The sequence below is a fragment of the Fistularia commersonii genome, chromosome 19 (genome assembly GCF_037954325.1).
Source record: "Fistularia commersonii isolate RoL2024-O1a breed Wild chromosome 19, RoL_Fcom_v1.0, whole genome shotgun sequence".
NCBI lineage: Eukaryota > Metazoa > Chordata > Actinopteri > Syngnathiformes > Fistulariidae > Fistularia > Fistularia commersonii.
Window position 1 is genome coordinate 2,774,757 of NC_141302.1, and position 19,679 is coordinate 2,794,435.

At 48.2% G+C, this 19,679-nt stretch overlaps 2 protein-coding genes across 3 annotated transcripts; both read right to left on the reverse strand.

The window, feature by feature from the left end:
• Window positions 1–5,431: 5,431 nt before the first annotated feature.
• LOC147223433 (cerebellin-1) lies at window positions 5,432–9,500 on the reverse strand. Of its 2 annotated transcripts, none has more exons than XM_086165943.1 (4): window positions 9,368–9,500; window positions 7,848–8,461; window positions 7,012–7,131; window positions 5,432–6,855 (listed from the first exon to the last, which is right to left on the reverse strand). In XM_086165943.1, the coding sequence occupies exons 2-4, from the start codon at window positions 8,139–8,141 to the stop codon at window positions 6,658–6,660; spliced, it is 612 nt and encodes a 203-aa protein (XP_086022069.1). In that variant the 5' UTR covers window positions 8,142–8,461; window positions 9,368–9,500; the 3' UTR covers window positions 5,432–6,657. The 2 variants fall into 2 exon arrangements, with proteins under 2 accessions (XP_086022069.1, XP_086022070.1); XM_086165944.1 differs by having other exon boundaries at window positions 5,895–6,855; window positions 7,848–8,442; window positions 9,368–9,469.
• A 1,901-nt stretch (window positions 9,501–11,401) lies between these two features.
• Window positions 11,402–19,663, reverse strand: LOC147223434 (E3 ubiquitin-protein ligase TRIM21-like). The gene is made up of 11 exons (XM_086165690.1): window positions 19,625–19,663; window positions 17,468–17,500; window positions 15,721–15,992; window positions 15,291–15,651; window positions 15,119–15,214; window positions 14,776–15,009; window positions 13,470–13,617; window positions 13,296–13,322; window positions 12,258–12,322; window positions 12,056–12,178; window positions 11,402–11,982 (listed from the first exon to the last, which is right to left on the reverse strand). The coding sequence occupies exons 3-11, from the start codon at window positions 15,951–15,953 to the stop codon at window positions 11,599–11,601; spliced, it is 1,671 nt and encodes a 556-aa protein (XP_086021816.1). The 5' UTR covers window positions 15,954–15,992; window positions 17,468–17,500; window positions 19,625–19,663; the 3' UTR covers window positions 11,402–11,598.
• Window positions 19,664–19,679: the final 16 nt, after the last annotated feature.

A 19,679-nucleotide genomic window follows, 5' to 3' on the forward strand; every position in this document is an offset into this window, starting at 1 on the left:
CGACCCAAACTAGAAGAGGTCCCTTGTTGATCCCCGGCGCACTCCCACCCTCCACTTTGAACTCCTCGGTCACTCCTCGCCATTGTCTCACAGCTGTCATACATGTCCTGCACCCCTCCAGCATACATCTCTGCCCCATCCAGACCTCCTCATGCAGGACTAGTATTTCCCAATCAATATGGTCATGGTTTTGGCAGCAAATATGGCAGAGCTACAATCCGCCCACAGGAGTCATGTGACTCTTGATTCTCCGCCCCCCGCACGGCACCTGGATTTGAGAGGTCGTCAGGCTCAGCTGTTACTCGTCAACCGGGAGGATGAGCGTGCTTAGAGTTCACGGCGAGATCCCTGCGAAGAACAACCGCACTCAACGTGAAACTGCACTCTTTTCTGTGAAAAACAAACCCCAAAGTACAAGGTAAGAGCGAGTGGAGAACGTTGATGCGAACGCATCGCCTCGAGGTGCCCTGATCTGCAATACAAAGCCTTCTGGAAGTTGACATCTTTTTAATTTATTGACCAACTGTGATACAAAGTTCAGTGCAGCTTTTCATCTGCCTGTGGACTCTACTCAGATTTTATTTCTGTGTCATTTCTCATCTTTGTCAATAGATGATCGGCAGGTTCCTCGATCCCTGGAAAGAAAAAGTAAGATCTTCTGGACTATCAAACATCGGTGATGCACCATGGGTCGCTGGCTCCTCTTGCCTCTTCCTTGCGTGACCTCCAATGGCATCTGAAAACAAAAAACAAGGGTTGATTCTTCGATTACCATCTCAAAGAGCCAACCCTGGAGGCCTCTCCTTGATCTTGGAAAGTACCTACATGTAAGAAATGTAAGAAAAGGCAAGCTCAGAGTGATGTTCTGCTGCCGTACCTTCAATCCACCCCTTCACAACTCCTGCAGAAGCATTTGGTCCTCCAGCAGCTCCATGTCCACGGTCCCCACAGGCGTCCCGGGGGAGGTCGGCGGTGAGGAGTTATCCTCGGCGGCTGGAACGAGCAAACGCGCAGATGCTAATCTAGTCGTCGTTCCTCGTCTTTGCGCGAGGGCAGCGCGGTTCCTCACCTATGGCGCAAACTCTCAGCTGCTGGACGTCCTTCAGCTCCCTCATGAACGTCTCCATGTCTTTCTTCCGTTTGAAGGCGAACAAGAAGGTATCCAGGTGGCTCTCGTCCGGCTCGGCGCCGCTGAGCCTGTGGGCGACGATGTCCTGGATGATGTCTCTCTGCGCTTCCACCGAGTACTCCAGCATCAGCGGCGGCGCAAAGTCCCCCTCGATCAGCTGCGTGTTGTTCTGCAGCCAATCCCTGGCCTTAGTGGCGTCTCTCAAGAAGGTTTCTTCCGAAGAAATGAAATAAAAGTAACATTGATTTTTTTATTTTTAAACATCCGCAGTTAGCTATCGGTAACTCATCCTTATTTGTTATCGTCACGTGATCATCAAGGGTGGAGGAAGATCTCACCGTAAACCTCTCTGAGCTGCGCCTCCTGGTAGAACATTTTCTGGGATGTGGTGAAAACGTGCGGCGCTCAAGCCTTTTATGCCGCCATCAAAGAGCGTGATGGAAGTCGCGCCCCTTTGTGACATCACGGTCTGCTGTTATATGTCATAGCACCGCCTCCTTTGACAACACACACACACACACACACTCCAATTGAAAACATCCAGTCCTGTCATCACCCCTATGTGACATCTGCGCCTGTTGGACCAATACGGTGACACCTACTTCCCGTCCCGCGCCGTTAGCTGTTGACCGCTGTTGTGGAAATATTTTGTGTTTTAGTTTTCATATTTACTCGTTTTGTTGACGCATTCCACATGAAGGGTCAGAGCAGGATGTTTTTCCTAAGGAGACTGAGGTCCTCAAGACCTTCTACCAGGCTATGCTAGCCAGCGCACTCTTCTTCAGTCAACATGGTCAATAAGATAGTGAGGAAAGCTCGCTCGACGACGTTGGGGAGGGTGAAGGACGAACGATCCTTCTCAGCCCTTGCAGGACGAGCAACCCGTTCAGCCGATGGTTCATCTTACCGCGGTGCAGAACAGAGCTTCAGATGCTCACGGCCATCAGGCTGCACAACAGGGGTGCTCGCACTTCTTCAGCCTGAGAGCTACTTACCCACAACAAAAATGCAAAACATTCTTTATATGTTGATGTAACTTGTATAACCTCATAAGCTACTATTGCACAATACAAAATAAATCTGTACCCTAATTTCTGAACTTATTGGGCGCACCTCAATATAAGCCGCACCGGCTAGCCGATCGCTAGCTTCCTCCTGCGCACTAAAACCGTCAAAGTCGTCTTTTTCGGTGTCGGAGTTGAAAAGACTCCGAATGAAAAAAACGAAGGCTAAAAATTGGAGTTAACTTTTTGCTGAACTTCGTGCCGACCGCCCTGTATATCAATCAAGTGACGGGATGGATCTATTTTTTTGAGCATCATGTGATCTACCGGTAGATCGCGATCGATATATTGAGCGCCCCTGCAGTCCGACAACAGTCTGGACGGCACACAGCGCTGACTAGCCACCATTTAGTTCTGCATGTGTATTTGTATTTTTTCCCCCCTTTGGGTATCAGTAAAGTTTATCTTATGTCTCCACGGGGAGGGAGTCCAACAAGTCCAAACAATCGCATGTGCTCGGCTTCGAAGGCGTTCTTGCTTGATCAACTGTTTGTCCTTCTCAGTCTCCTACGAAAGACCAAACAGTCGCATCTCCCTACTGATGGAGTGTGTCCTCCAAGAAAGGCAACTCCTCTTGCACCTTGCGACTTCAATGCGACGTCATGTACTTTCACTTTGACGGTAAACTCCAGACTGCGTCCTTCAAGATGATGCCTCCTCTCTAGACAGAAAAACCCAGCCCTCCTGGATGTTCTTAGTGCTCTCCTGCAGACGACCCTGTGCTCTGCATGACTTGTACCCTATGGGGCCTCAAAATAAACATCCAAAAACCACTCGGACCAATAACTTTCTAAAGAGGCCTCCAGGACACCGCCATCGTAACTTCTTTTGACATGGCCACCACAGGGCCACTGTATGCGGAAATTATTAGGCAAGTTGTATTTTTGAGGATTCATTTTGTTATTGTACAACTACAGTGCTCTTGGTCGAGCCAAAATGTTAACAAACCCTCAAACCTGAACATTTAAGTAGTAAAAGTGAAGTTTTGGCTTTCTTAAGAGAATATCTACATGTGCACCATCATTAGGCAACTATTAGTGTGCAGAATTATTATCCAACTAAATGAAAATCAAAGATTTTCCCATCTCACTTGTTTATTTTCACCTTGTAAAGTAAGAATAATAAACAAACACAAAATTTACAAATGAACATTTCTGAAATTTAAAAAAAAAACCCTCAGTGACCAATATAGCCACCCTTGATAGCCTTAACTTTGACACTTTATATTTTATTGTATAAAAAGCCTTCGATTTAAGGGATCAGTTGGTTTCTTGATCCGGTCAGATGTCCCAGAGAGGTGAACCGAGAGGCTCAAAAGTTCTCAATAGGGTTTAAGTCAGGTTAAGAACGGGGCCATGTTATTAGTTTTTCATCTTTAAGGCCTTTTATGGCCTGCCAAGTAGTGGACTACTTTGATCCATGTGCTGGAGTTGTTGTTTTGCATGAAAATCAAAGTTTTCTTTAAAGATGCCGACTTTTTCCTTTACTGCTCCTTGAAGAAAGAGTCTTCTGAAAATTGGCAGTAGGTCTTAGAGTTGATTTTGAGTCCATTTTCAATCCAAAAAGGTCCAACTAGCTCATGTTTAATAATACCTGCCCATACCAGTACCCCAACTCCACCTTGCTGCGTCCGCTACCGATCCGACCACGGACTCATACATTGATTCGTCAAGAGTCCTTCTCATCTCATCAGTCCACAAAACCTTTGAAAAACCTGTCTTGGATATTTCTTGGCCCATTCTTGACGTTTCAGCTTTCGTGTCTTGCTCAGATTTGGTCGGGTTTCAGCCTTTCTTTCCTCTGCCATGTTTTCTGAGAACCGAACAACTCCTTGACACTCTGGAGGATAGTAGGTTCCCGGTAGCTTCTTGTTTGACTCTTCTCAAATCTTTGGCGGTTAATTTGCATCTTTTCTTCTCGATACTTGTCTTGCTAACTATTTAGCTAACGTTTGATAGCTCTGTGATCACAGAACCAACCATTTGGGAGCGGCGTTGCGCAACAGGTAGAGCGACTGTCTTGTGTCGAAGTGTTGTTGAGCGAGAGGGCTGGTGGACGGTAGCCTACTGCTCATGGTTCATCCGTGACCGCTTGATTGCGGAGAATGAGGGACGAATAAAAGACAAATCATTATCGCAGAGCTGCATCCGTCGGAAACACTTTTTACAATTTTTGACTTTTCAGAGTCAGTTAAATCTCTTTGAAACTGCCTGATAATGATGCACACCTATCACATCATATGCATTAAATCCAATGAACATTCAGGTTTTTACAGCTTAGAGTTGGAAATTATGGATACATTATCACTTGCCTAATAATTGTACACACTGGATTGGATGTCCAATGAAGCTCTTGCATGTTTTTGGACTGTTGGGAGAAGCTCATGCAGACACATGGAGAACACGGCGACTCCACAGGAAAAAGGCCACCCATCGAAATCGAAAACCTGGGACCATCTCGGGGGACCTTCACCGTGCAGGCTTTAATTTTCCGGCCATCGGCGAAGCTCGATCTTTTATAGCTCCGCGACACACTCCGACAGCCAAGTCCTTTGCGTAGTTTGGTACTCCGGACACGAGCGTAGCAAAGCGCTAACACAGGCCTCCGCTGTGCGGCCGAGCGTTGACTGTAATCGGCTGTGACGGGCCGGCGCCAGCCCAGCGGGTTCTTGGCAGCGGTCCTTTCTCCCGACCGCTGATGCTCCATCTGCCACCGGATCCTCCGCGGAGACGACGCGGCGTTTCGCCGTGGACGGCGCGACCGCGCAAGGGCGCCCGACGGAACCCTTCGCGTGCCTTTGCGCTGTTTTCGGGGGGTAAAAATCCTTGGCGCGCGGAAAAAGTTTTTTCGGGGGTCAAATGTTTTTTTACCTGTTCTTGCCCAGGATTTGCCCGGTGGGATCCACAGCGGGAACGGACGCTATTTCAGAACAACCATCTGTCGACAGCCGGTGATTAATCGAGAGCGTGTACGGCGTGCCGGCGGTTGGGAGGCTACAGATGTGGAATCATTAACGAAGGGCATTCAGGCAAGTCCTTGTCGGAGTAACCGGGAAGTCATTGAGGGGACGTCTGACGCTCCGACGACAGTAGCTAAATGTAGCTTCGCAAATTCGCCGAACCGTTTGTTCATCTCGATTGGTCGGATCCAAGTTGCCAAATGATGGGTTCAAAATCCGAAATCCCAAAGGCGTGAGTTGACAGATCCACAGGCTACAACCAGGAGAATTGATGTACGCTTTGGCCTTTTACCCATTTCATGTTTATTACATGTATGTCCGCGTGTTGGAATCAAAACTAGCGAGCCGGTGGCTACTAAGACTAGCTTACTAGATATATGGGAGAAGGATTTTCAGTTGCTTCAAAACTTCATGATAGTAATCCCAACTTTTGTTTTGCTAGTTGGACCTGGCTTGGTAAAGTTTTCATTGGTGCAGGAGGCAACTCAAATAATGTGACCCTGGTGGAACATGCTTATTTTTGCTGTATTAGAATAAAGTGTAATTGCAAATCCACAAACCCTCAAGAGACACCATGGAAAAATATTTCACACGGAAAGATGAGAAAGGCGTTAAGAGATGGAGATGGTGAGACAAACGAAAGGGTTTGTAGCTCTTGGCTACAGGAAAGACAGTATCGTGCTTCAAACCCTGTAGCCATTAATCCTGACCTTTCCATTCTGATAAAAAAATTAAAAAAAATCAGCATAAATGGTTTTATTCATTTTTGTTTTATATGTTATGCTACTGACTTGCTGTTGCTGATCAATTTTTTTTTTAATATTATTTATCAATTTTATTTCATTTTATTTTTCAGTAACAAATGGTTCAATCGGTCTAAAAATATTCATAATTTAAATTAGGAATTCAACATTTTTTCAATTTCAGATAAATTGATGCACTTCAACGGACAAAAAAAAAAAGCAACATTAATAAAGTTATTCTTTTTTGCAAGTCAATCTGTATTTCATTTTTTTCTTTTCTGTAATGTTCATAAGGATACGATATTTTGCAGAGGTGTACAGATAACAATTTTATAGATAAATAGAAATTGCTTCTGCTACACAACACTAAGGTGGCTAAATCAATGCGCCATGTGATTGTGACGGCTACAGCTAAAATCACTTAGCATTAGCATGTGTACTCCTGGAAGAGCTGATCATTTTGGTCACTTGGATGGAATCAGTTCCTTACGACGTTTGGATTTTAGCGTCTGAAACCATAGAGAAGGCGGTTAGCATATGAAACGTGTGAGACTTTGTCGAGGACCGGTGACCACGGAAGACACAAGCGATTCCCTTTTATTGCCACGAACATCGGCGACGGTAACATGCATGAAAGGAAAATGACAAACGAGCACAGACGACACGGGACGTACATTGAAGATAATCTGGTGCAAAGTGGACCCGTTCTGCAGCCGTCCTTTGCCGCCTCACCCGACGAGAAAATGTAGGCCTGAGCCGGCTCTACAGGGGGAACACAAGGAACCCGGAGAACGTGGAGAACTTCCAGCCGCCCATCAGGTTCCCCCTCTCCAGCTTGAGGTAAGCCTTGTCCCCGCGCTCCATCATCACCAAACCGGCGTTGGTAGCGGCCTCCCTGGTTACGTCCTGGTCGCCTGCAAACGCCGAGATCACCGGCCAGCCGTTGAGAACCAAGCTCACCTGAGGGGAGGATACGGGTTTTACGAGTACTCCGACAACACCGTCTGCTGTCTGCGTCCGACCCCACCTTCACCACGGCTTCAGATAATTAACTTGACGCTCAGATATTGATTTAGCTCTACTGGCAAAAGTTGCGCCTCAGAAAGCGTCCCTTACCTGTATGGTCTGCCTGTTGTAGACTTTGACCACGTGAAAGCTGAAACTGTAGACCCCTTTTCGCGGCGCCACAAAGATACTCCGTGCAGGGTCAAAATGGCCACCAACGTTTACCAAGATCTGGAAAGGGGAAAGGAGGGATGAGGCGGCGGGCAAGTGCTGACCCCAGAAACTAAGAGGCCCCCAAAAGGGTCTTGGGTTCCAAGGGTAGCCTGCTAGCCGCCTTGCCAGACCGTACTGTCTTTAATTTAATCACATTTGCACCTGTTTTTAGTTTATCTACTGTTTTTTAATTTGTACTGCCAATTGTACTTGTTTTTAGTTCTGTCCACCCCCTTGTACTTTTTAATTTGATCTCATTTCTTACTTGTTTCGAGTTTTATCTACTGCTTCCGTACTGTCTTTAATTTAATCTCATTTTCACCTGTTTTTAGTTTATCTCCTGTTTTTTATTTTGATCTCATTTTATTGTTGTGCTGTGCTCTGCTTTGCTTGTAAACTTGTCGACCCTGAAAATGAGGGAGACCTCAGTGGTCTTACAAGTATAAATAAAGGTTATTATTATTATTATTATTATTATTGTTCTTGGGAACAATTGTATGCATATAATCAGGACAAGTTGACAGAAACTTGTTAATTTGGGATGTTCCATATTGGGCAAATCCATTTGCTTCCAGAAGATCGGAACCCCATGTTCGTCGAACTCCTTTGTCGGTTTAAAAATGGGATGACTTCTGTCAACCAAGGGCTCTTTCTGAGAACCAGCCGAGGAGTCAGAGAAGAAAACCTGACTGTTATGGATTAACAAGAGAAACATCGGTCCACTTGGCCCCCACCTGATCGAAGTAGATGGTCATGGTGCGGTTGCTCATCTCCGATGGCTCGTGGTTGGTGTTACGGATGGCCGAAAACGCCACTCGTCCCGTCCCCGACCTCACGGACATACCGAGGGCGTTGCCCGATGGCTCCGCGGAGGGGTTGGAGTCGCACACCACCAGGCACTTCCCCTCCAGGACGATGGGCTCCGTGTCGTTTTGGCAGCGGACTCGCGGCGGCCCCCATTGGACGAGGAGCAGCAGCCCCAGGAAAGAAACGACCTCGGGCACGGAGGCCAGAGACGGAGAAGGCATACTTCCAATACCGGTGGACCGCTTTCAGATTTTGGCGAAATCTCGGAGAAAGATCTAACCTGGACCCTCCCCCTTTCCCGAACTGTCCGAGATGTCTTCCTCGCTCCGACCTTACCTCAGCCGGGAGGGCATATTCCAGGAAAAAGAGCAACTCTTGCTTCTAGAAGGACATGATTCAAAGAGTCCTCTGGTGGAGATGAAGCCTGCCAAGATGGACGCTTCCCATGCCAGCAGGAAGGAGGTCCTGATCTGGGTGGTCAAGGCGGAGGTGAAGCTTCACCAGCAACCGTCCGCCGACAGGCTGCCGACAGAGATCAGGCCTGTAAATCGATACACTAAATTGAATCGATCAGGAGATCGATTAATATTGTAAATGTATGTGTCTGGTTGTTGGTATGACCCATGGAATCTGATCGGCGAACTGCCACTGCTTTTCCGCTCGAAGATACGAATCACTTTACATATGAATTTTTTAAAGAGCAATTCGAGCAAATTTTATCCTAGAAACAGAAAAAAATTCACGACACGAATAGAAGAGCGGGAAAATCAAAATTCAAAAATCGGCAAGCGAGCTCCCGCAACTGGAATACGTTTCCATGATTTTTTCCTTTTGATGTCTCCTACATTATTAACATCCTTCTTTTTCAGGGCTTTTTATATCAATATCCTTATTCTATGAGTTTCAGGGTGTTGAGATCACTTCTGGAATTACATCGGTATCTCAAGGGATGTCACTTTCAAACGAAACCTCGCTCGGAGTCACCTTCCCTCCTCCGAGCCGACTTTGGAGAAACGCTCTCCAAAAAAAGGAGGAACCGATGACGGTGACGGCGATGAGGTAATGCTTTGGCCCGGAGGAGGTGCGCCAGGTGGACACGGGGGTGGGAGTTAAGGGGGGGGGCGGTGGACTATCACTATCCCACTGTTGTGAGGCCATCTGTGGGTAAACACTCACACCCCTCCCCTCCTCTGTGCTTAATCTGCACTTCTACCCTTGCGTTCCTTTGCACCACGACTGCAAATACCCGATTGTGTCCAAAAGCACCGCGGTACTTCGCGTTTAGATCCAATTCCGTCCGTACCGCGAATTTCGCTTTTGCCCGGCGCTCCCTCGCATTACGATACGTCTTCTAGGATACAACAAGTCGCCGTTTGTAAGAGGAAGAAAATAACCCTCCGCAAACCCGAATAACCGTGTTTACAAGAGCTATAGAAGGGAAACCTACCTCCGAACCCCGACGCTCGGCGTCCGATCCGCTCCGATGGAGCCCGAACATCCAAAGACCTCGGATCTCTCTCTGCGTTCAGCTATATCCCTGCCCTCCTCCCTCTCCTCGCCCATCTCGCTCCCTCTCCGCCGCCTGTTCCAGGGGACCCCTGCGATCCAGCAGACGTTTAATATCATCACGAGCATCGCAGGCCCGTCTGTTACCACGGCGCCTGTTCCCCGCCCCCTCACCCCCTCCCGGGCGTTTCACCTCCGACCAGAAAGCAGACGGCCGAAACCGAGAGGCTACGACTCTAAAACTCTAAATCTACCCGTTTCTTTCTTTGGCAAATTTCTGTCGGAGCCTGCGGATCCCGGAAAGGCGCCGCGCAACTCGAGCGCAAGCGTCGCCGCTTCCAGGTTCCTGGCGTGACAATGGCGGACCACCGTCTTGTTGCAGATACCCGGTTTGGCGCCGGCAGGCAGAGCGCACAGTTCACCAGGCCTCGCCTTCTTAAGTCCTTTCTCCGATTGGAGTTGGATTGCATTGCCAAGTTTACTAAGTCCCTGGTCCACCACCGACCGATGGCAGGGCACCAATGGCATGAGTCGGCGAAGCCACCTGTTGGCTAGGAGTGCTCTATTTATGCTAACCAGATGATCATACCCATAATAGCCCAGGATCAGGAGGTGACTTTTTGCTGCAGACGCTTTTTTAGTCATCCAATGCTGAATTGCGAAATTCCATCACCTCATAGATATCAAACGACGATTTTACATGTGAGGTACATGTGAGTCACAAGCAGTGATGTTCAGTCAGGGGAGGCAGAAGAGGCAGTGCCTCACCTGCCAATCTTGGAAAGAAACATATGTAAATTTGAACTCTAAAGATATTTTTCATTCCACTTCAACTTTCATTTTTTTTCATTCAAAACCGCTGGAATTTCACATTTACAGTTCAAATACTGAGAGGAGATGCAGTTGCGCCTCAATGTAGATTGCACAATGACGGCTGACGGCCGGCTTATAAAAAATGGATAAATCTCATTTTGTAGCTGTGACCATGCAATGCGAGGAGCTAACATACACCAAAACTTGCTACACATCAGCTATTTCTGATGTCCATCCCTGAATCTTATCCCTGTTTTCACGCCAAGAGGTACAAAAACGTCTTACGTTTGCGGGTCGACATCCCGAGCGCCTACGCCCCGAGTCGTCCGTCCGGTTTATGTACGTTTCGCCCTCTCCACGGCACTCTGGTGCCCGGCTACGTCCACTTGTGAGTCTGCTATATCACGTTGCCAAGAGGGTGAGCAGCAAAGGACTTGGAGGGTTGGGCACCTGGGATGGAGGAAATACCCCTGATCCACGGAAAGCCATGAGATGGTACCTCAGATGCACGTCCGAGGAAACTCCCTGCTGGTCCAGCCGGTTAAACCGAAGTTGTACCCTTCAACGCCACCTCACGTACTTTCACTTCGACGGCAGTAGCCAAGCCGCGCTGTCGGTCTGGTTAGACGACTGCGTTCTCGATGCAGTGCAACTCTAACTTCACTGTTCTGTGCTTATTATCCGAACCACGTCTCCATTTAGACCGATAAGTCCAAATAACAACCGGTACTCAGCCTCGAAGGATGTGTCCTTGCTTGATCTGCTCTCTGTCTTCCACCTCCTCTCTCAGCCGTGGAACCAGACACATCTCCTGACTTTATCCTTCAAGATGGTGCCTCCTCTATGCATGAAAACCCAGCCCTGCTGTATGTTCTTTGCGCTCTCCTGCAGACTACCCTGTGCTCTGCATGACTTGTACCTTTATGGGCCTTAAAATAAACATCCAAATTCTGAGCATTCTTTGTTATTCACCAGATTTCTTTAAGAAGCCTCCAAAAAAATTCCACGACAGCAGGTTCTCCGTGTCGTCCGACAACCGTCCAAAAGCAACCAACATAAGAAGAAGACTCTGTTAAGAGTAAATCCTGCGCTCTTTCCCCAGAGTTAGCTCAGATTATATCTGGCTACCAGTGTAGATAATGAAGAAATCATGCAGTAAAAGTCATATTTTTATCATTTTATTATTATTTTGGTATATTTAAGATGTATATTCTGTGAAGTATGCATGACATCATCTGTATTTTTAATAGAAAGGCAGTAAAAGAGCACTGGCGGTGAACCGCGATGCGTCCGTGGACTTCCGGTAAAGCCGGGTTTCCCGACTCAAAAGACACACCTCGTGTTTGTTTATCATAAAATCTAAAACTCCAGAACCACAGCGGCGTCTTTCACGACGGGGCAAATGATCAAGGGGGCGGTGTTCCTGCCGTTGTCATGGAGACCGGGGTTCAGGTAAGGGTGGACGGGCTCGGTGAAGGCGCAGTCGGCGTACGTGTAGATGTGGGTCTTTGCTTCTGCGTCGTAGAAGGCCACCAGCCCGTCCTCGTAGTCCAAGAACACGCCGACTTTTTGGGGGGTTTCCTGCAGGTGGAGGGGGACCGAGGGGCCGGCGCAGGCGCTGAGGTGGCCACCCTTCCTACGGCAGATGGCCCAGTAGCCACCGTCGGGGCGTACGGAGATGGCGCCCTTCCTGTTGATGGACTCCCTGGCCACGCCGAGATCCCAGTCCGATTTATCCCCGACCTGTGGGAAAGAAAACGAGACGGAGAACTCGAACCGGGTGGGTTTTCGTCGGAGCCCGGTTGTGTTTCCTCACCTGCACCACCCAGTAGCGCCTCCCGGAAGTGAAGCTCTGTTTCCCCAGAACAGACACGCAGGAGTCGAACCGCCGGGGGTCGTCAGGGGTTGGCGGCTTCTTCGGTTGGGTGCCGAGGCTCACCTGTCGGTCATCGCGATCAACGTCGAAACATGTTTCAAAATACGTTTCACCTTTCATTTGTCAAAAGTGTCCAAAGTACCTTTTTCCGGTCTGGGGACAGAACCAGCCAGCCTGCAGCGGTGACAGGATCCAGAGTCACATCCACTGGAGACCAAAGAGGACCAAGAACACCAACCAAGGCATTATCATCATTGTCATATCTTGGGGAAATATAGATTATTAAGCTTTGACAACTTGATCAGGTACTCTGATATCCGTCTGGTCCACAAAATCTTACATAACGCCGCCCCAACTCCTCTTAAGACCAACATCAAGCCTCGCTCCCAACTCACAAGTCCAGTGCTAAGGTCGGTGTCTAGAGGAGACTGCAATGTTCCTAAAAGAAAGTCTGCCTTTTCACAATCTGCCTTTTCCTGTAAAGCCATAAAAGAATGGAATGGGCTTCCACACAATCATGAGAACATGACTGATTTACACACCTTTACACGGGCCGCTAAAAATTGGACTCTGGAGCACCAAACATGCTAACGCTAACAATGCCAGACGGGTATTTTGCCATCACAATATCACAACAATAGCACTTTCAACTTGCAAAAGACATATTTTATTGCCTGTTTATATATTGTATAGTTATTTTATTGCCTATCTGTATATTTTATATATATTGTCTATTTTATAAAGTTTTATATTTGTATTGTGCAGGACTATAGATGGAAATTAGCTATGAGCTACAATCTGGTACAAACATCTCTGCCTCGGTGCTTAATGTATTTGTACACTGTCCTAATAAACTTCTAAACAAACAAACAAACAACAAAATGTTCACAGGGGTGGATGGCAACTTGGTCAGGGTTAAGCACACCTGAACATGGAGAACTCTGGTTGAGGGCGCGTTGACAGCGCTAACCACTGCTAACCGCCCTGCTAACTAGGACAAGTGTTGGGAAACGATGCTCGGCGTTCAAACGTAGCAGTCGGTATCGTTTTGCTTCATACTGGAATCATCCGAGTATTTTTGACGGCGCTGCTCCCCAGCGTACTTTATTTATGACATGTATCACCTTTCCAAAAAAAGTTTTTTCCAGATGCCCCTTTGTTGGCGTCCGCGCTCACGTACCTGCATACTGGCTGATCTTTCTCATTTCTGCAAAGGGAAGGTTTTTGAAATCGTTAATCTCAGAACTTCGGTCGTACCAGAAGCAAATTCCATCTTTATCAACGTTAAATTAAAGGCAAATGATTTTTCGGGGAGGGAATATAAAGCACTCGTCCTCAGAAGGAGGCCACTCACCCTCGGCGGACAGCTTCCTCTCGTGTTCCCGGCAGATGTTGATTAGCTCGGACAGGCGTCTCCTCACGGCACCGATGTGATTCTCAGAGTGGACCCAGACCTCAGACCATTCCCTGGCGGGGCATGGAGAGCTCATGGAGGCCAAGCTCTGAAAGGAGAAACCGCTCGCTCATGAGCACGGGCTAACTGCACCGCCGGGTGGCGGCGCACGGCCTACAACAAATCCCAAGCTAATGGGTTTGCTAACTTTAACTGGGGGCGCATTTGCAAATGTCCCATTTGGAACGGAGTGAATACAACCGTGAGCAGAATCGAAGTAGAGTGGGTCACCACAGGCTAGTGAACACGGGCTAACACTACCACCAGGAGGCGGCACACGGCCTACAACTCCCAAGCTAATGGGTTTGCTAACTTCAGGTAAAGGTGTATTTGCAAATGTTGCATTTTGGAACAGAGTGTACAACTGTGAGCAGAATCAAAGTAGAGCGAGACACCGCTCACTCATGAGCACAGGCTAACTGCCACCAGGAGGCGGCACATGGCCGACAACAACTCCCAAGCGAATGGGTTTGCTAACTTCAGCTAAAGGTGTATTTGCAAATGTCCCCATTTGGAACGGAGTGAATACAACCGTGAGCAGAATCGAAGTAGAGTGGGTCACCACAGGCTAGTGAACACGGGCTAACACCACCACCAGGAGGCGGCACATGGCTTACAACTCCCAAGCTAATGGGTTTGCTAACTTCAGCTAGAGGTGTATTTGCAAATGTTGCATTTTAGAACAGAGTGTACAACCGTGAGCAGAATCAAAGTAGAGTGAGACACCGCTCACTCATGAGCACAGGCTAACTGCCACCAGGAGGCGGCACATGGCCTACAACTCCCAAGCTAAAGGTGTATTTGCAAATGTTGCATTTTGGAACAGGGTGTACAACTGTGAGCAAAATCAAAGTACAGTGGGTCACCACTCGCTAGTGAACACAGGCTAACTGTGCCACCAGGAGGCGGCACATGGCCTACAACAAATCCTAAGCTAATGGGTTTGCTAACTTCAGCTAGAGGTGTATTTGCAAATGTCGCACTCTGCAACAGAGTGTACAACCTTGAGCCGAATCAAAGTAGAACGAGACACCGCTCACTCATGAGCACGAGCTAACTGCGCCACCAGGTGGCAGTGCATAGGATACAATAAATCCCAAGCTAACGGGTTTGCTAACTTCAGCTAAAGGTGTATTTGCAATTGTCCTTTCTTAGAACAGAGTGTACAAGTGAGAGCGGGAGTCAAAGTGGAGTGAGGCTTGCTCACCTGATGTACATGGAAGGGGTTATTGCTGTGCTTCAGGCGATCCAGCTCCCTGCACCTCCTCTGCAATGCATATGTTTCTATCTCCAGCTCAGCCAGGAGCTCCTCCACCTTCCTCCCGGCCTTCTCCTGCTTCTGCTCGATCTCCCCGACCAGCATTGCCTGGTTTGTCTCGATGGTGTCGACCAGGACTTTTGTGATTTCGGCATTCCTGACTAAAGCTAACTCTTTGCTCACCTGCAAATATGAACCGGAGTGCTCGGATTAGCATGTGTGGAGAGATAGCGGCCTTTTTAGTGTTTTTTAGGGAACAAACCACTCAATTTTTACAATCTAAGGTCAATACTTTGCTCAGCGCAAACGATTTACTGATCTCTTCTTTCTTCATCGTTCTGTACGCGACCATCCGTTGGAGCGCCGCTTCCTTTTTCTCCAACTGCGCCTGCGGAGATCGAGGCGAACAACGTTACAAGTCTCCGCGAAGGTCAGAAGACGATTTGAAAACATACCTCCGTCACCTTGCTCTCTTTCTCCAAGGTGACGACCTCGTGATGCTTATGATCCCTTTCGGTGCATTTCACACAAATCGGCGTTTGGTCTGTCTTGCAGAGCATCTCCAGGACCTTGTGGTGCCTCTTGCAGAGGTGACTGGTGGCGAAGGCGGTCGGGTCCATCAGCGCGTGCTTTGTCATCACCTGGTCCTTCAAATGGGGCGCCAAGTGGGTTTCGCAGTAGGACGCCCGACATACGGGACAAGACTTCACCGCCGGAGACTTGATCTCGCGGCAGACGTCACAGGGAACATCAGAAGACCGAGATCTTTGCCTGTCGGTTGGTCTTTTCGGCGCTTCCTGGGAGTCCGGCTTTTCTTTCAGAGACCTTCGGATTTGATGCGGAAAAGTTAATGTTTTTTAAAAAGTACCGAACCCCGATAAGAAGATCACCGACCGTTTGAACTGCTCTGTGATGTCTTTCAGGCCGACGTTGACTCTCAAATCCGGGGTGTCTGCGAACGACTCCTTGCACAGCGGGCACTCGGACTTCTTCTTCTTCTTGAAAGCCCAGAAGCGTTTGATGCAGTCCAGGCAGAAATTGTGGCCGCAGGGAATGGAGACGGGGTTCTTGAAGGTGTCCAGGCAGATGCTGCACTGGAACTGCTCCTCGGTTAAGGTGGACGCCATTGCTCTTGTTTGTTTTTCTTGCTTTTTTTTTTAAGAAGGCTGGGTAAAAAAAAAAAAACAGCAACGTACTCTAAGTAGTGTCCATGGTAATTTCCGAACTGTATGCCCCATGCTTTCAACACTGGCTTAAACAACAACGTGACTGATTTATGGATTTTTTTGGGTCTAAGGAGCTTCATGTCGCCAAAAAAATTCACCCTGTCACATCAGACCAATGAAATTCTGAGGCCGTTCAATTCCGACATCAAAGAAGGCGTGTTACAGACGCTGTTTGAAAAAAAAAAAGCAGTTCCAGTATGTATTTGGGGATGTTGTGCTTGATTGTTATAATTGTTCTGATAAAGATAAAGTTTGTTCGCCAACAAATTGTCTTCGTTGGGCACGTCCGCTCGGACATTTCAGTGTATAATTAAAAGTAAAAGTAAAATTAAAAGTGCAACGTGGACACCTGCGGCTTATAGACAAGTGTGGCCCATACATGTATGCCTATATTGATTTGTTTATTTTTAGCCAGTGCGGCTTATATTCATAGTCTGGAAAATTTGGTACTAGCATGTGTCCCAGTCGAAACCCAACCTTGAGTTAGGAGAAATTTAACCCTCTAACCTTGTACGTTTACCGAGGATTATATGCTATTATATGCAGATGATACTTTGCTTTATATGTCAAAAAAATTTACAAAACAATTTCGGGAAAATTCTGAGCAACAGGCAACAGGAAACCACAGCTTCCGATCTCTGAGCAGTCAGTTTACCCCAACATTTTGAACTTTTTAGCTAAATATGTACGAGTCAAACCACTGTTGGTGTCAACGCTCGCCCAACCTTGAGGAGTAACCAGGGAGTAAACAGAATTCATGAGTCTTTGAGAGGAACAAGGGTTAACTGATAAGAGGAACAGCACATGTTAGATGTTCTGGAGATAAAGTCCAACTGAGATGGTTTGGACGTCAAGAGAAGATCTGGGTGGAAGGATGCTGAGGTTGGAGCTACCAGGCAGGAGGTCTAGAGGAAGACCGGAAAGGATATTGACGGATGGAGTCAAGGAGGATCTGAAGTTAGAGGCTGCAGAGGAGAGGGTTAGAAGGAGGAAGGTGATTGGCTGTGGTGAACCTTGAAGGGAGCAGCCCGAAGGAAAAGAAGAAGAATTAATCCTTGTGTACTTCCTATTTTCTGCAGCTCCATGTTACGGGCGCAAGGGTTTTTATTGCCACCTATCTAACATGCTCTGGCACTGATCCCCGCGTCCAGCATACCATTAATGTACATTTCACAACATCAAAAATCTAGGTCAGCTTGTCAACCGCCTCTCGGGTGTTTAGCTAACTCCACGTTAGCCACCATTATTTTCTATCACTTTGGAGTTGAAGCTTCCTGACTCCCAAGTCCAGCCATTACTCTCAAAAAAGTTATTTTACTTTTACTCCAAATACCTTCATATTTCTAGACCCAACGGCTACTTCTATTGCCAAATATCCCGGGTAGAACCGTCAGCGAACATGTATGATGTCTTACCTTTGGTGGTTGTGATGGTAGTCGTGCACAGACCTGTTGAGTGGATAGATTTCCTGTAAACAGAAAGCTCTCGGCGGCACAGATTCCAGACATGCTGCAAGAAACCGGTACTTCTCGTCCGCTGTCTTATTGGCTGTTTGTCCCGCCAGGACGATACAAACAAAACCTTGGGGGTAAAATAAGCTGGAGATTGAGCTCCAACCCCATCAACCAATGAAGGGACACAAAGCGACATTTTCTTTTGGTCACCAGGTTCGTCAAAGACCCCAAAATTTCGCCCTTTGATTGACAGGTGAATTGTCAGGGGGGTCCCCCATCACCCAAAAACATGCTAACTTGTAGCATGTCTCTTGATTACATACATGTCAAACAAATCAAAATATACATTTGTTTTCTTGGAAATATCCGCATCATCAATCACACATTGAGATGCTGTAACAAGATGACACTTTACTGTTCTCTAGTGGAGGACAGATGACACTGCAGGGATTTCCTCCTGGCAGGTTGAAAAGCTGAATGATTGTGTCTCTGTGGGATTTTAGAAAAAGATATTCAGTCCAAAGGTGAATGGCATCAACCCTGAGTCAGTAATGTCAGTTCCACGCCTGTCCCTGGACACGCATGACATTGGAGGTAAAGCTTGAAGAAATCAACATGTATGTAAGTTTCCCATCCTGCTTGTGCTTTATGGGCTTGTAAATCCTCCCTGCAAGGATCTGTCACATGACAGGCAGGGAGTTCCAAACACCGTCCGACAAGGAGAATGTTTTCATGTCTCTAAGGCGTCCCTCGCCCAACGTTCCTCTGCCTGTTCCTTCGAAGGGTTCCTTCCCTGGTTGGGGTATACCGCGACCTTCCACCTAGCTGCCCATGGCCCGACCTCGTCAGTGTATGCTAGCGCCTTCCCCAACCAGGCCTCTCTCTTTTCGATGTATGCTAGCACCTCTCGCTTGTGACCCGACCAGGTTTTCTCTCGTTGGTGTATGCTAGCACCCTCGTTCTAGATGCCCCTCCCCAAACGGGGCTCTCTCCCTTGTCTGTGTATGCTAGCGCCTTCTGCCTAGCTGCCCGTCCCTGACCAAGCTTCCTGTTCCTAACCAGCGTTCCTCTGCCTGTTCCTTCCCAGGTTTCTTCCTTTGTCGGACATACACCAGCGCTACCGCCCAACTGCCCATTCCCTGACCAGGCCTTTCTCCCAATGGTGTATGCTAGTACCCTCTGCCTAACCTCCTGTCCCCAGTCGGGCCTCTCCCTCTTCAGTGTATGCTTGCACCTTCCGCCTAACTGCCCATGACACGACCAGGCTTTCTCTTGTTGGTGTATGCTAGCACCCTCCTTCTAGACGCCCGGCCCCAACCGGGGCTCTCTCCCGTCGGTGTATGCGATCGCCTCCCGCCTAGCTGTCCATCCCTGACCAGGCCTCTCCCTTGTCTGTGTATGCTAGCGCCTTCTGCCTAGCTGCCCGTCCCTGACCAAGCTTCCTGTTCTTACCCAGAGTTCCTCTGCCTGTTCCTGCCCAGGTTTCTTCCTTTGTCGGACATACACCAGCGCTGCCGCCCGACTGCCCATGTCCCTGACCAGGCCTTTCTCCCATTGGTGTATGCTAGTACCCTCTGCCTAACCTCCTGTCCCCAGCCGGGCCTCTCTCTCTTCAGCGTATGCTTGCACTTTCCGCCTAACTGCCCGTGATACGACCAGGCTTTCTCTTGTTGGTGTACGCTTGCGCCTTCCGCCTGGCCGTCCGACCCTGACTGGGCTTCGTGTTCTTGCCCAGAGTTCCTCTGCCTGTTCCTGCCCAGGTTTCTTCCCTCCCAGGTATACGCCAGCGCCTCTTTCCTGGCTGCCCGTGACCCGACCAGGCTTCCCCCGTCGGTGTACGCTCGCGCCTTCCACCTGGTTACCCCGACCCAGTCTGAGCATACCGTTCACCTGCTCTCTGTACACCTGTTGTTTTGATGTGAAGTCCTGTATCTGTGTGTGACTCACAGTATTGAAATACCAGGAGCCTGAAAATACTTTAACCCTGCCAGGGTGACTCAAAGCAGCAATGCAACATTCCCACACACACACACACACACACACACACACACATCCGTGCCGCCTCAGGTGTGTCACGGGTGGAAAATATGAACTGTTGGACCTGAACGCCACACCCACCAAACAAAGGCTGATGAACCTCAGTTGACTTTACACTTTTCCGCTCTGTGGCTCC

What these genes read in the sequence shown, in the direction of transcription:
- LOC147223433 (XM_086165943.1), bottom strand. Translation starts at nt 8,141, where the DNA reads ATGCCTTCTCCGTCTCTGGCCTCCGTGCCCGAGGTCGTTTCTTTCCTG. An exon ending in TGACCATCTACTTCGATCAG is followed by an intron (nt 7,132 to 7,847) that starts GTGGGGGCCAAG and finishes TCCCCTTTCCAG; the next exon opens with ATCTTGGTAAACGTTGGTGG. An exon ending in ACAACAGGCAGACCATACAG is followed by an intron (nt 6,856 to 7,011) that starts GTAAGGGACGCT and finishes TCCTCCCCTCAG; the next exon opens with GTGAGCTTGGTTCTCAACGG.
- LOC147223434 (XM_086165690.1), bottom strand. Translation starts at nt 15,953, where the DNA reads ATGGCGTCCACCTTAACCGAGGAGCAGTTCCAGTGCAGCATCTGCCTG. An exon ending in AATCGTTTGCGCTGAGCAAA is followed by an intron (nt 15,010 to 15,118) that starts GTATTGACCTTA and finishes TCATATTTGCAG; the next exon opens with GTGAGCAAAGAGTTAGCTTT. An exon ending in AAAGATCAGCCAGTATGCAG is followed by an intron (nt 12,323 to 13,295) that starts GTACGTGAGCGC and finishes TTTGGTCTCCAG; the next exon opens with TGGATGTGACTCTGGATCCT.